Source organism: Chiloscyllium punctatum, chromosome 6, assembly GCF_047496795.1.
Source record: "Chiloscyllium punctatum isolate Juve2018m chromosome 6, sChiPun1.3, whole genome shotgun sequence".
Classification (NCBI taxonomy): Eukaryota; Metazoa; Chordata; class Chondrichthyes; order Orectolobiformes; family Hemiscylliidae; genus Chiloscyllium; species Chiloscyllium punctatum.
In genome coordinates this window covers 23948550-23962672 of record NC_092744.1, presented here as the reverse complement: position 1 = coordinate 23962672, position 14123 = coordinate 23948550, and the positions used below count along the sequence as shown (strand labels likewise).

General features: G+C 44.9%; 1 protein-coding gene across 2 annotated transcripts in view; it reads left to right on the top strand.

Moving 5' to 3' along the window:
- The window catches only part of fndc3ba (fibronectin type III domain containing 3Ba), a 343026-nt gene that overhangs the window by 221043 nt on the left and 107860 nt on the right, over positions 1 to 14123 (top strand). For both annotated transcript variants that reach the window (XM_072572145.1, XM_072572146.1), the window contains exon 7: positions 10348 to 10406. In XM_072572145.1, the coding sequence (XP_072428246.1) occupies positions 10348 to 10406 (59 nt within the window). The remainder of the gene's footprint in view (positions 1 to 10347; positions 10407 to 14123) is intronic.

Below are 14123 nucleotides of genomic sequence, written 5' to 3'. Positions count from 1 at the left end.
GGTAGTTGTTGTTTTTGTTTCTTTCCCCCCCCTTGATCATTTAGAAATTTTGGAATGCTATTAATGCATTCTACTTTGAAGGCTGATGCAAAGTATTTCTTGCTTTCTTATTATTATTTCTTCAGTCTCATTATCTAAGGTACCTATATTCACTTTAGCTTCTCTCTCCCTTTTGATACAGTTAAAGAAACTCATAAAGTAATTTAAAGAAGCTCTTATCCACATCATGGCCTATGATGACATTTGAATTCAATAAAAAGCTGGTCTAGAGAACTGGCCTAATGGCAATTATGTAATTGTTGTCAATTGTTGTAAAAATCCATCTCATTCACTAATGTCCTTTAGGGAAGGAAATCTGCCGTCCTTAATTAATATGGCCTACGTGTGACCACACACGCGCACACAGACACACACCCTCACCCCGGGCTCCTGTAACACATGTAATTACAACTGTATTGTTCCCGGAGATGTGCAGGCGAGATGGATTAGCCATAGTAAAGGTGAGGTTATGGGGATCGGGTACAAGGCTGGTTTTGGTGGGATGCTCTTTGCGGGCTTGGTATGAGCCAAGTGACCTTTTTCCACACTGTAGGGTTTCTATGTAATTGTAACATCATCTTGCAGAGTTTTCTTGTTTTATAGCAGATTTTCCCACTTCACAGTCCGTAATCCGAAAAGAAACCGATCTTTATACTCATGTGAAAGTGAGCACATGAGAAATATGTGTTCATGACAGTGTGCAAGTTTATAACAGTGTGTTTGTATTAGTGTATATGCGTTTGTGAGAGAGTGACTGCGATTTATATGAGAACCTGTAACAGAGACTGAGTATTTGTTTGCACGTTTGTGTGAGAGTGAGTCAGTGTTTATTGATTAGATTCCCTACAGTGTGGAAACAGGCCCTTCGGCCCAAAAGCCCACACTGATCCTCCGAAGAGCAACCCACTCAGACCAATTTCCCTCACACTACAGTCAATTTAGCATGGCCAATTCACCTCGCCTGCAGGTGGAAACCCATGCAGACACAGGGAGAACGTGCAAATTCCACACAGACAGTTACCTGAAGTGGGAATTGAACCCGGATCTATGGTACTGTGAGGCTGTAGTGCTAACCACTGTGCCACCTTGCTGCCCATTTATGTGAGTGAATTTGTGTGAGAGAGTGTTTGTGTGGGAGAATGTGATGTTGAAAGGGTCATCCTATGAGGACACATTGAGTAAATTGAGCCTAAATTCTCTTGGAGATCAGACTGATGAGAAAATTCTTGGATAGTTTAATTGGGGAGATATGGAGAGACTGCTTCCCCTTATTGGTTGAAGGTTGTAGTTTCAGGATTAAGGGCTCAGCCATTTTGGATTAAGATGAAGAGACATTTCCTCATTGACAGTGTGTTAATGTTTGGAATGTTCTAGCCCAGAGGGCTGTGGATGCACAATGCTCAGTCACTGACAGTATCCAGTAAACTGGGTCACAGATATTCAGGCGCTTGGGAAATTGGAGATCCAGCAAAAACATAATGTTGAGGTCAAGAATCAGCCATGAACGGCTCATTGCAATTCTTTCATTTTTGGGGCATCATCCACTCCATTCCAAAGCCCACTACCCTCCTCCCCTCCCATCCCATGTCACCAATCAGTCTCCAGCCATCTTTCATTGTGGGTGTTGGACATTGCAAAGCCTATCACAATGAATGAAGTACATTTTGAGTGAACCCACAAACACCGCCGCCAATTCGTGCAATTGTGCACAGCAAGATCCCACATGCATCGCCGTGGTAGTGACCAAGTGATCTAGCTTTAGTGATGTTGATGGAAATGTTAAGCCAGTGAACTCTCCTGTTCCCTCTTCAGCGGGTGGTGCTGGGTAGGTGTGCGATTTTATGGGGAGGACAGATCTCGGGAATTCATTACCTTCTTGGAAAGGTGACATTTTTGACAGCTTGGCACTCGCTCAGTGCAACACTGCAAGTGTCAGCTCTGATTTTATGCTCAGGACCATGACGTGGGACTTGAACCCTTAACCTTCTCGGTCAGTTTTGAATGAGCTTGGACTATGTCCAAGCTGATAGTGCTTTTGGGTTGCAGTGGTAGTGCCTGGACCAGGAGATCCAGGTACAAAGCCCAACTGCTCCACAGGTGTGTAATAGCCTCTCTGAAAAGGTTAATGAGAAAATATCCATGTCCAACCTGGTCACCCATCATGGAGCACACCCAACTTCATTATCCTTTCCTCAATGAAACATCATGGGTAGGGTATTTGAAGACGCTGGTACACACCGAGGATAAGAATGGTTTGTCTCATTTAAACTGGATTTCCCATTGCACAGACATTGGGAAATGTAATGATAGCTTTCACTCACTGAAATATTACTGAATTGTAATTCCCTTTAAACATTTAGAATAGGTTCTTTTTAAGGAAAGGAAATGTGGTGGTCAACATGCAGCACACAATTGCAAAAAGACTGACCTGTGGCAACTTCTAAGACAAAAGTAATTGATGATATAACCTTGTGCTGTGGATAAAGGGGAACAAGATGGTGGATTGTATTTAGATTTTCAAAAACCACTTGATAAAGTGCCACATTCATTATTGTGGAAAGTCAACTCTCAGTGTAAGGGCTTAGGGTGTAGCTTGAAGACAGGGTTAGAGGCTGAGGTTGGCTGGATATTACAAGAGTGGTGTGCCTCAGGGGTCAGTGCTTGGGCCTCAACTCTTTATAATTTATATAAATGATAGGGATGAAGGGGTCGAAGATGTGGGAACTGTCTTTGCTGATGACACATGTTGAGTGCTGTTGGAATCTTTTAAAATGAATCGCAAGATGCTGAGAAAGTGGCTCAGGACCATCATTTCCATTCTTGGGAAGTGGGTGTTGTGAACAAAAGTCTCCTGTGTCCCCATGCTCTGATTTCCTGAACAATGTGAATCTTAGGCAAGTCTAATTCTAGAGTGAATTATACAATGAACGGAAGAGCCTTGGGAAAAGTTGATGGGCAGAGAGATCTGGGAGTGCAGGTCCATTGTACCCTGAAGGTTGCTGCACAGGTGGATAGAGTGGTCAAGAAGGCATATAGTATGCTTACCTTCATTGGACGAGGTTTTGAGTATAAAAGCTGGCAGGTCATGTTAAAATTATACAAGGCATTGGTTTGGCCGCACTTAGAATACTGTGTACATTTCTGGTCGCCACATTACCAAAAGGATGTGGACACTTTGGAGAGGGTGCAGAGAAGGTTTACGAGGATGTTGCCTGGTATGGAAGGTGCTAGCTATGAAGACAGGTTCAGTAGGTTAGATTTATTTTCACTAGACAAAAGGAGATTGAGGGGGAACCTGATTGGGGTTTACAAAATCATGAAGGGTATAGACAGGGTGGATAGAGACAAGCTTTTTCCCAGGGTGAAGGATTCAATAACGAGAGGTCATGCTTTCAAGGTGAGAGATGGAAGGTTTAAGGGGGATACATGTGGCAAGTACTTCACGCAGAGGGTGGTGGGCGTTTGGAACGCGTTGCCAGCAGAGATGGTAGAGGCAGGCACGGTAGATTCATTTAAGATGTGTCCGGACAGATGCATGAGTAGGTGGGGAGCCGAGGGATACAGATACTTAGGAATTGACCGACAGGTTTAGACAGTACATTTGGATCGGCTCAGGCTTGGAGGGCAGAAGGGCCTGTTCCTGGGCTGTGAATTTTCTTTGTTTCTTTGTTTCTCTCTCTGTCCCCACATTCCATCTCCTGTGTCTCAACAATAGCCAACACACAACCTAGTTCTGATATGGCAACAGGACAGAGTGCAATCCAGAGATGGGTAAAGAAAAGGGAGTTGAATCAATGAGAAGGGGAGCAAGGGACTGAAAAGAGGCGGAGAGATGGAAAGAGAAAGCGAGAATCTGAGTTGGAGGGTGAAGTGGGACAGAAGAGGATGGGTAGTGTGAGCGGTGGAGAGAGAGAGGGATAGACTGTGAGAGTGCATTGTGATATAAGAGAGATGGAGAGAAGGAGACAGGAAGGAAACTGTGCATGAGGGATGTAATAAGAGCAGAGAGAGGGAAAGGAGAGGGTTTGTTTGATAGAAGAACAGCAGATCCAGCAAGCTCCTGGAGCCAACAATGTGATAAGCATCTAGGCAGTTCATTTGCATTGATCTTGTCCCAGATCAATCACCTCTGGATAGTAGCACAGGATTGTCCCTGTTCATCTGAAAGGAAGTATGGGCCCTGTGTTTTGATACTTTTTTTGAGAAGGTGGCCCCTCTGACTGTATCGCTGTCCTTCAGTACTGCACTGAGACTATCAGTCTGCTTAGGGGCTCAGACTTCGGGATCCCTCCTCTTTCCAGTTGATGGTGATCAGAGTGACATGACCGACAGCAAGCACAGCAGATTCCCCACCCAGATACGGCACATCACTCCGTACTGTCCCCATCATCACTCTCAGTACTGGGGCAGCACAGGGTTAGATACAGAGTAGAGGTCCCTCCACACTGTCCCCATCATACTCACAGGATAGGGGCTGCACGGGGTTAGATACAGAGTAAAGGTCCCTAGGCACTAACTCCATCATTACTCCCGTGACAGGGACAGTGTGGGGTTAGGTACAGACTAAACTTCCCTCCACACTGTCCCCATTATCATTCCCTGGACAGGGGCAGCATAGGATTAAGTACAGAGTAAAGGTCCCGAGGCACTGTTTCCGTCATAACTCCCGGGACAGGGCAGCACGTGGTTAGATACAGAGTAAATCTGCCCCTACATTGATCCCATCAAACACTCCCAGGACAAGGGCAGCACAGGGTTAGATACAGAGTAAAGCTTCCTCTTGACAGTCCCCTTGCAGGCTGGGTTTTGGGGAGCATGTTAGTGTGAGGAGGGCAAAAGACCTTTGCGGCGATTCCTTCTCACTTGCATTTCACTGCAGGATGATCCTGAATATGTGTTGATGAAATGGTGTTTAGAGAAAATGTAGTCAATCCCATGTATAACATGGCTGCCGATTGGCGCAAAGCAAAGGTCAGGTGATGTTGACCAGTGTGAACAAATGGCAGCCCAGGACCCCAGGATGAATCCCCAGTACTCTCCAATGTGATGTGGTGCCTGAGAGAAACTCAATTTAACACCTCAGCCAGACATTTTGCTGTTCTGGTACTGCAGCCCGCCCTCAGCACTGCATTTGGTGGGTCAGCCTGGACTATAGGCTTAGACCCCTGCGCTGGGATTTGAACTCATAGCCTGTTGACTCAGATGCAGGAGAGCACACGGCAGTGAGCTGGGCCTTATGCCGAGCTCTTGATTAGAATCAAGTTCAACTGGGTTGCTGGACGGTGACCAATGTTTCCTCAACCCTGTCACGTTGGCCCTGAGGTGTATTTTGAGATAGAGGCTGCTCGCTTCACCATCAGCTGAGATTAACTAAATGAGCAGAGGCCAGGAAGCAAGCGTGGGACAAATCTCACCCTGCATGGCTTCTCGAGCATCAGACAGAGGCCTCACGAAGTGACGCATCGGTGGGTGGAGGTGTGCTGGTGGGGGAATTTGGAAAATAAATAGCACGTTGTGAGGGACATTCTGTGTTTGTTTGACTTTCCCTCGGCTTGGCTGGCAGTGAAGCTGTGAAGAGGAAAGTTTTGTTAAAGAGCCATTGTTCACTTTATTGGCCAAAGCGTCAGGAATCAGATCCAACCCACAAACCTTCTGAATATGCCAGAATTCAGCCAAATGGAACCAAAATAATGAAGAGGCTGCTTTCCATTGCCCCCTGCAGATTCTGCAGAATGAACGGAGATTCACAAAATAACAGCCTCCCACACATTGCCCAGGCCCCAGCAGCTGATTGGACTCAGTGCCTGTCAACTAAGGAAAGGAGACGAACAACAACTGGGATTCCCATGTGTATTGACAGCATGTTCCTGTTTATGTTCAACACATGCATATGCAGATGTTTGTGTGCACATGCATGCTAAGTCATACACACGCACACAAATATGTACACACTCGCACGCGCACACACACACACGCACACACTCACGTGCGCACACGTTCACACTCAGTCACACATGTGGGTACACAGCACATACACTCATATACATGCACAAATGTTTGCATGCAGACACTCAGGGGCATACATATGTACGCAAACATGCGTTTGCACAAATACTTGCCTGCTCTTAAAATACACAGCATGCATAGATTTCACTCACTCATAGAGTCATATAGCACGGAAACATACTCTTCTGTCTAACTCGTCCATGCTGACCAGATATCCTAACCTAATCGAGTCCCATTTGCCAGCACCTGTCCCATGTCCCTCTAAACCCTTCCTATTCATATACCCATCCAATTGCCTTTTCAATGTTGTAATTGTACCAGCCCCTACCACTTCCTCTGGCAGCTCATTCCAAATATACACCACCCTCTGTGTGACAAAATTGCCCCTTAGGTCCCTTTTAAATTTATCCTCACTCGCAGATTCTTACTTACTCACTCCCGCATTCACTCACTTGCTCACACCTACTCACACACTCATATTCTCACTCACTCAGACCCTCACTCGCTTACCTACTCACACACTCTTACTCACTCAGACTTGCACCCACTCTCATTCACACACGCTGATAATCTCTCACTCACATGCACTCACCAACACACAAAGATGTGCATGCACGCACACCACCAAATCTCTCCCGCGCACACTGTCTTAAACACACACACACTGTCTCTAATACACAAATCCATACTGTTCCCACACTCAGCACACTCTCTCGGCCTCACGCAGCAATGGTGTCGGAGACACTGGGAGAACGCTGTAGTTGAGCTACTGAGTGTTAGCAGCTGGACAGAGATGTGGGACTGTGATGCCACATCATATCAATAAACTGGCAAATGTGAGTTTGTATTGCAAGTCAGGAGACTTGAGAATTTGAGTTCATGAAACAAATCAGATTGTTGATAAAGATCCAACCAGATTATTGATGTCTGACCGGGGAAGGAATCCTACCTGTTCTGGGTTTATTCTCTTCTGGGTATTATTGCCAATTAGCCGTAACATTCTGCTTCCACATGTTTTCCATGTTCTCCATCCAATCTGTCAGATAGGACCAATGCCTGAGATCTTAATATATCCCGAAGGCATCCAATAGACACTGGTCTTTCTCGAATGGGACTTGCTGCATTAGTGAATGAAATGTTTGGGGTCATTACTCATGGTGACACTTTCATGTCTGAGTTGAAAGGTCATGGGCCCAAACCTCACTGGAGGCTCCAGACCAACACTCCCAGCTGGATGTCATGAAACACGTAAACGTGGACAAATCCCCAGGACCTGATCAGGTGTACCCTTGAACTCTCTGAAAAGCTAGGAAAGTGATTGCTGGGCCCCTTGCTGAGATATTTCTATCATCAATACACACAGGTGAGGTGCCAGAAGACTAGAGTTTGGCTAATGTGATGCCACTGTTTAAGAAGGGTGGTAAGGACAAGCCAGGGAACTATAGACCGGTGGTGGGCAAATTGTTGGAGGGAATCCTGAGGGGCAGGGTTTACACATATTTGAAAAGGCAAGGATTGATTAGGGATAGTCAACATGGCTTTGTGCATGGGAAATCATGTCTCACAAACTTGATTGAGTTTTTTGAAGAAGTAACAAAGAGGATTGATGAGAGCAAAGCGGTGGACATGAACTATATGGACTTCAGTAAGGTGTTCGACAAGGTTCCCCATGGGAGTCTGATTAGCAAGGTTAGATTTCATGGAATACAGGGAGAACTAGCCATTTGGATACAGAACTGAGGTAGAAGACAGAGGGTGGTGGTGGAGGTTTGTTTTTCAGATTGGAGGCCTGTGACCAGTGGAGTGTCACAAAGATTGGTGCTGGGTCCTCTACATTTTGTCATTTATATAAATGATTTGGATATGAACGCAGGAGGCAAACATAGTAAGTTTGCAGACAACACCAAAATTGGAGCTGTAGTGGAAAGCAAATACGGTTACCTCAGATTACAATGGGATCTTGATCAGATGGGCCAATGGGCTGAGGAGTGGCAGATGGAGTTTAATTTAGATAAATGTGAAGTGCTGTATTTTGTGAAAGCAAATCTTAGCAGGACTTATATACTTAATGGTAAGGTCCTAGGGAGTGTTGCTGAACAAAGAGACCTTGTAGTGCAGGTTCATAACTCCTTGAAAGTGGAGTCGCAAAGACAGGATAGTGAAGAAGGCGTTTGGTATGCTTTCCTTTATTGGTCAGAGTATTGAGTACAGGAGTTGGGAAGTCGTGTTGTGGCTGTAAACGACATTGGTTAGGCCACTTTTGGAATATTGCATGCAATTCTGGTCTTTTTCCTACTGGAAGGATGATGTGAAACGTGAAAGGGTTCAGAAAAGATTTACAAGGACATTGCCAGAGTTGTAGGACTTGAGCTATAGGGAGAGATTGAAGAGGCTAGGGCTGTTTTCCCTGGACCGTCAGAGGCTGAGGGGTGACCTCATAGAGGTTTATAAAATCATAAGGGTTTTAGATTAGATTACTTACAGTTTGGAAACAGGCCCTTCGGCCCAACAAGTCCACACTGACCCGCCGAAGCGCAACCCACCCATACCCCTACATCTACCCTTTACCTAACTCTACAGGCAATTTAGCATGGCCAATTCACCTGACCTGCAAATCTTTGGAGTGTGGGAGGAAACCAGAGCACCCGGAGGAAACCCACACAGACACGGGGAGAATGTGCAAACTCCACACAGAGAGTTGCCTGAGGTGGGAATTGAACCCGGGTCTCTGGCACTGTGAGGCAGCAGTGCCACCGTGCCGCCCACAAATGAATAGGATAAATAGAGAAAGTCTTTTCCCTGGGATGGGGGAGTCCAGAACTGGAGGTCATAGGTTTAGGGTGAGAGGGGAAAGGTATAAAAGGGACCTAAAGGACAACCTTTTCACGCAGAGGGTTGTGCGTGTATGGAATGAGCTGCCAGAGGAATTGGTACAATTGCAACATTTAAAAGGCATTTGGATGGGTATATGAATAGGAGGGTTTTGGAGTGCTGTGGACCAAGTGCTGGCAAATGGGACCAGATTAGTTTAGGATATCTGTTTGGGATAATATCCTAAATATCCTAAACTAATCTAGTTTAGGACAAGTTGTTAGAGTACTATGTTAAACTGTGAAAGTGTAGGGTACGAGATCCTGTGGCCAAAAGCAAGGGAGCTCTTCCAAGTGCTCTGGGTGAATGTTCATCCTCAAACCAGCATCACCAAAGCCTGTTAACTTGGCCTTCACGGCTTGTGGGATCTTGCTGTGCACAAAGAGCTTCCTGCATTGTCACAGAGACAAGGCTTAAGAAGCATTTAATTGGCCTGAATCTGCTTTGGGATGCCTAATGGTGCTATGGAAATGCAGTTTTCTTTCCCAAATACCTTCTTTTTTTGGGGGTGGGGGTTTAATTAAGTCTCAAAGTCAGTGTCAAAATCATAGGCTAGTGATGCTCAGATTGCAATCCAAGGCTCTGATTTGGTTTTAGTGAAGGGGGCGTTGTAACGTGCGTTGGACGAATTCTGATGGGCGTGGATGTCTGTTCCAAATTGATTGTTGGTCCGGACTGCAGTCTGCCGGTTATTTTGCGTTCGGACTGTGATTTGTATCCGATAATCCAAACTGGGTCATCGACGGAGGAACAGCGACCATCCCTAACAGAAACATCCCCTTATTCCTCTCACCGTCTTCTTCATGTCACGACTGGGGAAAAGCTTGGCAGGGAGCAGGGACGCGTAGGCCAATTGGTGCACAGCAAGATCCCAAAAGCATACAATGGGCACCTGCAGATAGAACGGATGTGGCAGGGTAGCAGTCGCAGTGTTGGGATGGGAGCCCTACAGTTGTCTCATACACATGCCCCATTCCTGGGAAGTCATGACTTTGAATTGCTGAGGTTCAGTTCTGCCCTTCACTAATAGGAGAGCGTGTTTGGCAATTGTTTTCACAATTGAGCAGCCTTCTTCAATGACATTTAAAAGACATTTGAAGAGGTACATGAATAGGAAGGATTTAGAGGGATATGGACCAAACGCAGGCAAATGGGACCAGTTTAGTTTGGGAAACGTGGTTGGCAAGGATGAGTCAGGCTGAAGGGTCTGTTTCCGTGCTGTATGACTTTGAGGGGGCGTTCCTGTGTGATTGCAAGCTGACAGCATCATCAGAGTAACAACATGCCCAAGAGGCCCCAGAACTAAGGGCAGCATTGGGAATGGTTGCTTGCAAAGCCAGATGCTGGATTGTGAATGATTTTCCCAGTGAGTCCATCTCCAACTCGTGGAGTGGCTGAATTTCAAACTTTCTTCTTTATTTGTTCTTGCAGATTTCGATTCTGAAACGAAAAGGGTGCAGGACATGCTTTCTGGGATGGGGAGGCCACAGGTATGTGACCCTGTCTTCACTGTGGAAAAACACGGGGCCTTCTGACTATTTGGGAATCTCCATAAGAAAAGCTGAAAGTGATGGAGCAACCTAACAGACCTGGCAGCATCCAGGAAGAGAGAAGCAGCGTAAATGTTTCGAGTCCAGTAAGATTCATACTCAAGAGCTCTCAAGGCTCTGGAACCTGCTGAGTTTCTCCAGCACTTTCTGTTTGCATTTTAAGGCTCTACCATCCACGGCATTCCCATTTATTCGGGAATCTCTATGGTGGGAACAAGCTTGTGTCTGGGAAACACATTCTGTATCTCTGACACACTCAGAGAAAGTGGATTTCATTGTCTTAGCAAGAGATTGGGATGAAATGTTCAGTTACTTTCACTAGGAAAATAGCCCAGTCCGTGAGCTAAAAGGTAAGAGAAAGAGATGTCGTAAGACTGTGCTGAGAGTACAATCACAGACATCAGTGTACACAATAAATGCCAGTACGTGTTGGTTGGGCTGAATGGCCTGTTTCTGTGCTATTTATTTGTGTAGTATATGCTGAGAATCTCCCAGATCCTTTCCCTTCCCATTGCCATTCAGTTCCATTTGACCCTTATCTCATCTCTATCTTATCTTCATCTCCAACTCCCAAGCCTGATCTTATTTTGTGCTCCTTTTCCCCCGATTTTGCCAATCAAGAAAGAAGCCAGCAGCTGTGAGTCTTCAGATAGTCCTGGAATCTACGGAAATTAAGGGAGCAATCTCCCACATTCCTGCAAGAAGAACCCAAGCGCGAGGTCAGGAGAAATGTATTGTTGGGATCTGAAATGTCACAGGGTGGTATCGGCAGATGAACGTTCAGAAGGGAACGAGAGAATTATCAGAAGGGGAGAAATTTGTAGGACTGGGGGTAGTAAGGTGGACTAATTGGATGGCACTTTTCAAAGGACAACACAGGTACAGTGGATCAATTGGCTTCCTCCTTTGTTGTGGGGTTGGCGAGATCGAGATGGGAGAAGGTCACAGGGTGACCAAAAAAAGAATAAATGCATGGTTTTCTTTTCCGTTTTCTTTGTTAACTTTCAACAACAATACTTTACAACTATTTAGCACCTAAATAATGATGTATCCCCAAGGCTCTTTATAAGAACAGACAAAAATGACATCGGACACTGAGCCACAAAAGATGATAGCAGGACAAATGACCAAAGACTTGGCCAAAGAGGTAGGTTTGAAGGAAGGAAGTGAGGCAGAGAGGTTGGGGGAATGAATTGCAGAGCTTAAAGCCTCAACAGTTCGATTCATGTCTGCCAAGAGTGCACTGGTCAGGATTGGGAATGTACAAAAGGTCAGAATTAGAGAGGTGTGGGACTGGAGGAGGTTGCAGAGATGAGGCAAGGCCACAGAGGAATTCTAAAACAAGGATGAGAATTTTAAAATCGAGACTTTTCCTTAACCCAAGCTGAGCACATTGGCAGAAGTGCAAATTGGGACACGGGCCACAGAGTTTTGCATGAGCTCAAGTTTCCAGAGGATAAAACACTGGAGATCAGTCCAGAATGCGGGAGAATAATTAAGTTTAAATGTCACAAAGGTGTAATTGAGGCATTCAGTAACAGATGAACTGAGTCCAGTGAGCAGTTGAGCAGTGTAACAGAGATGGAAATAAGCAATCCCAGTCACAGTGAGGAAATGAGCATTGTAACTCCTCTCTGGGTCAAACATGAAACAGATATAATAAAGATATTGGGGCTGGCATGAAGGGGGATGGAGAAGGCTTTTTGACTGGTTGAGGGTGTGTGATCATGTGATGAGATCTCCTGGCAAATGTCCATCTCGAGTCAGCAAATGAAACCTCCGGAAAGGATACTGCCGTCAGCGAGTCTTTGGCATTGTCTCCCTCTGGAGACTGTGGAAGCTGGTGACACTGATTAATTCAACAAACAGGTTGATTCCTTTTGGAAAATAGTATGTTGGGTTCCAGTATCTGAGTGTTTTGAGGTGGAACTCACACGTGACTTTGAACCTCTGGGTTCTGTCATAGGTGTCTCACAGAATCATCAATAATAGGAACAGGAGACAGCTATTTAATCCTCAGAGTCTGGCCCACCATTCAGTATGATCATGGTCCTCCATGCTACTCAGTCTCTCAGACAGGATATCAGTGTAACTTTAAGAGGCAGCCTCATGATATCAACCATCTTAGCACGTGACCTGAACTTTGGCAAGTTTCAGATTCCATCTTAACTGGAACCTCTTGAAGCATGACAAACTATTGTGTTCTCCCCTGTAACCAAATAGCTTAATGATACCCAAGGCCCTGAAGTGCCTGTGTATTTTAAAATTCATTTGTAGATATAAAATATGTTAATGAAATTTTGGATCTTTTTTTACCACGTTACCCATGTCTAATTCTAGTTTTACAGGAGCTAACAGAAAGCATTTTCACCTAAAATACAAATGCATTACAGGAGGCAAAAGCACACCACCATTCTCAAAACTGTCAATCGCTAATGTTTTTCCACATTGTGTTTTGGACCATCAATGAGAAAGATTGATGTCTGATTAATCAATAACTTCATAATCATTCTAGCAAGTGGTTACCCTGATAAGGTGAAATCAATGGAACATGGGCTAATTCTCAAGGCCAGAATTGATAAAAGCTCTATTGTGTGCTGTTCTTTTGGTTGTCCACCAGATGGCTCACAATAACCAGTGGATTGAGATCAATGCCTTCAATAAACTTTCAGTAAATGTTCCCATTAGAGATGCAGAGTGTTAGGATGCATAGTTTTGCCTCAGATGGAATAACTTCCTCTCTCCCAGAAGGAAAAAGCTAATAAAACTTGCAAAAGGCATATATTGTTCCAGTTCATCTTCTAAATATCAAAATGGAGTTCCAGTGTGACTAGAGCACTAAGTGTTGGTGTCATCTTCACGAGTTTGTCCCTCTGGTGTAATGGGCTATTGAGCCAGCAGGTGGAGGTAGATTATCATGCTTTGTGAGTGTTTGCCTCAGGACGTCAGTTTTTCAACTTCCCTCCCCCCAGTTCAATTAGATTAAATAGGTGGTAAAAAAAATGTCCTATACATTGGTTTTGTATTCCATTTTAAATTTGGTGAGTGAATACATTCTGAAAAACTTGAATGTTGTTTTAAAATTTGTAGAGTGTTTGAAGTTCAGAAAAATAAGTGGAGTTCTCACATTAACAAAAGCTTTTAATAGGCATAAACCATGTGGAGCACGCACAAGTTGACGTGAATTCAGGTTGACAGAAGTGATTCTTCAATGAATTGTAGAAGTAATTGTGAACTAGTGGGCAGGACTGTGTAACCAATCCCTACAGAGCAGACATAAGTCGTTCAGCCCATTGAGTCTGCAATGACCTTCCAAAGAGCATCCCAACTTTTCCCCATAACCCCACATTAACTCACCTGGCCTGCAAAAACAACAGGGCAATTCACCATGGCCAATCCACCAAACTTACACATCTTTGAACTGCAGGAGGGAATGTGCAAACTCCACACAGGCAGTCATAGAGTCATAGAGATGTACAGCATGAAAACAGACCCTTCAGTCCAATATGTCCATGCCAACCAGATATCCCAACTTAATCTAGTCCCATTTGCCACCACTTGGCCCATATCCCACCAAACCCTTCCTATTCATATACCCATCCAAATGCCTTTTTAAATGTTGCAATTATACCAGCCTCCACCACTTCCTCTGGCAGC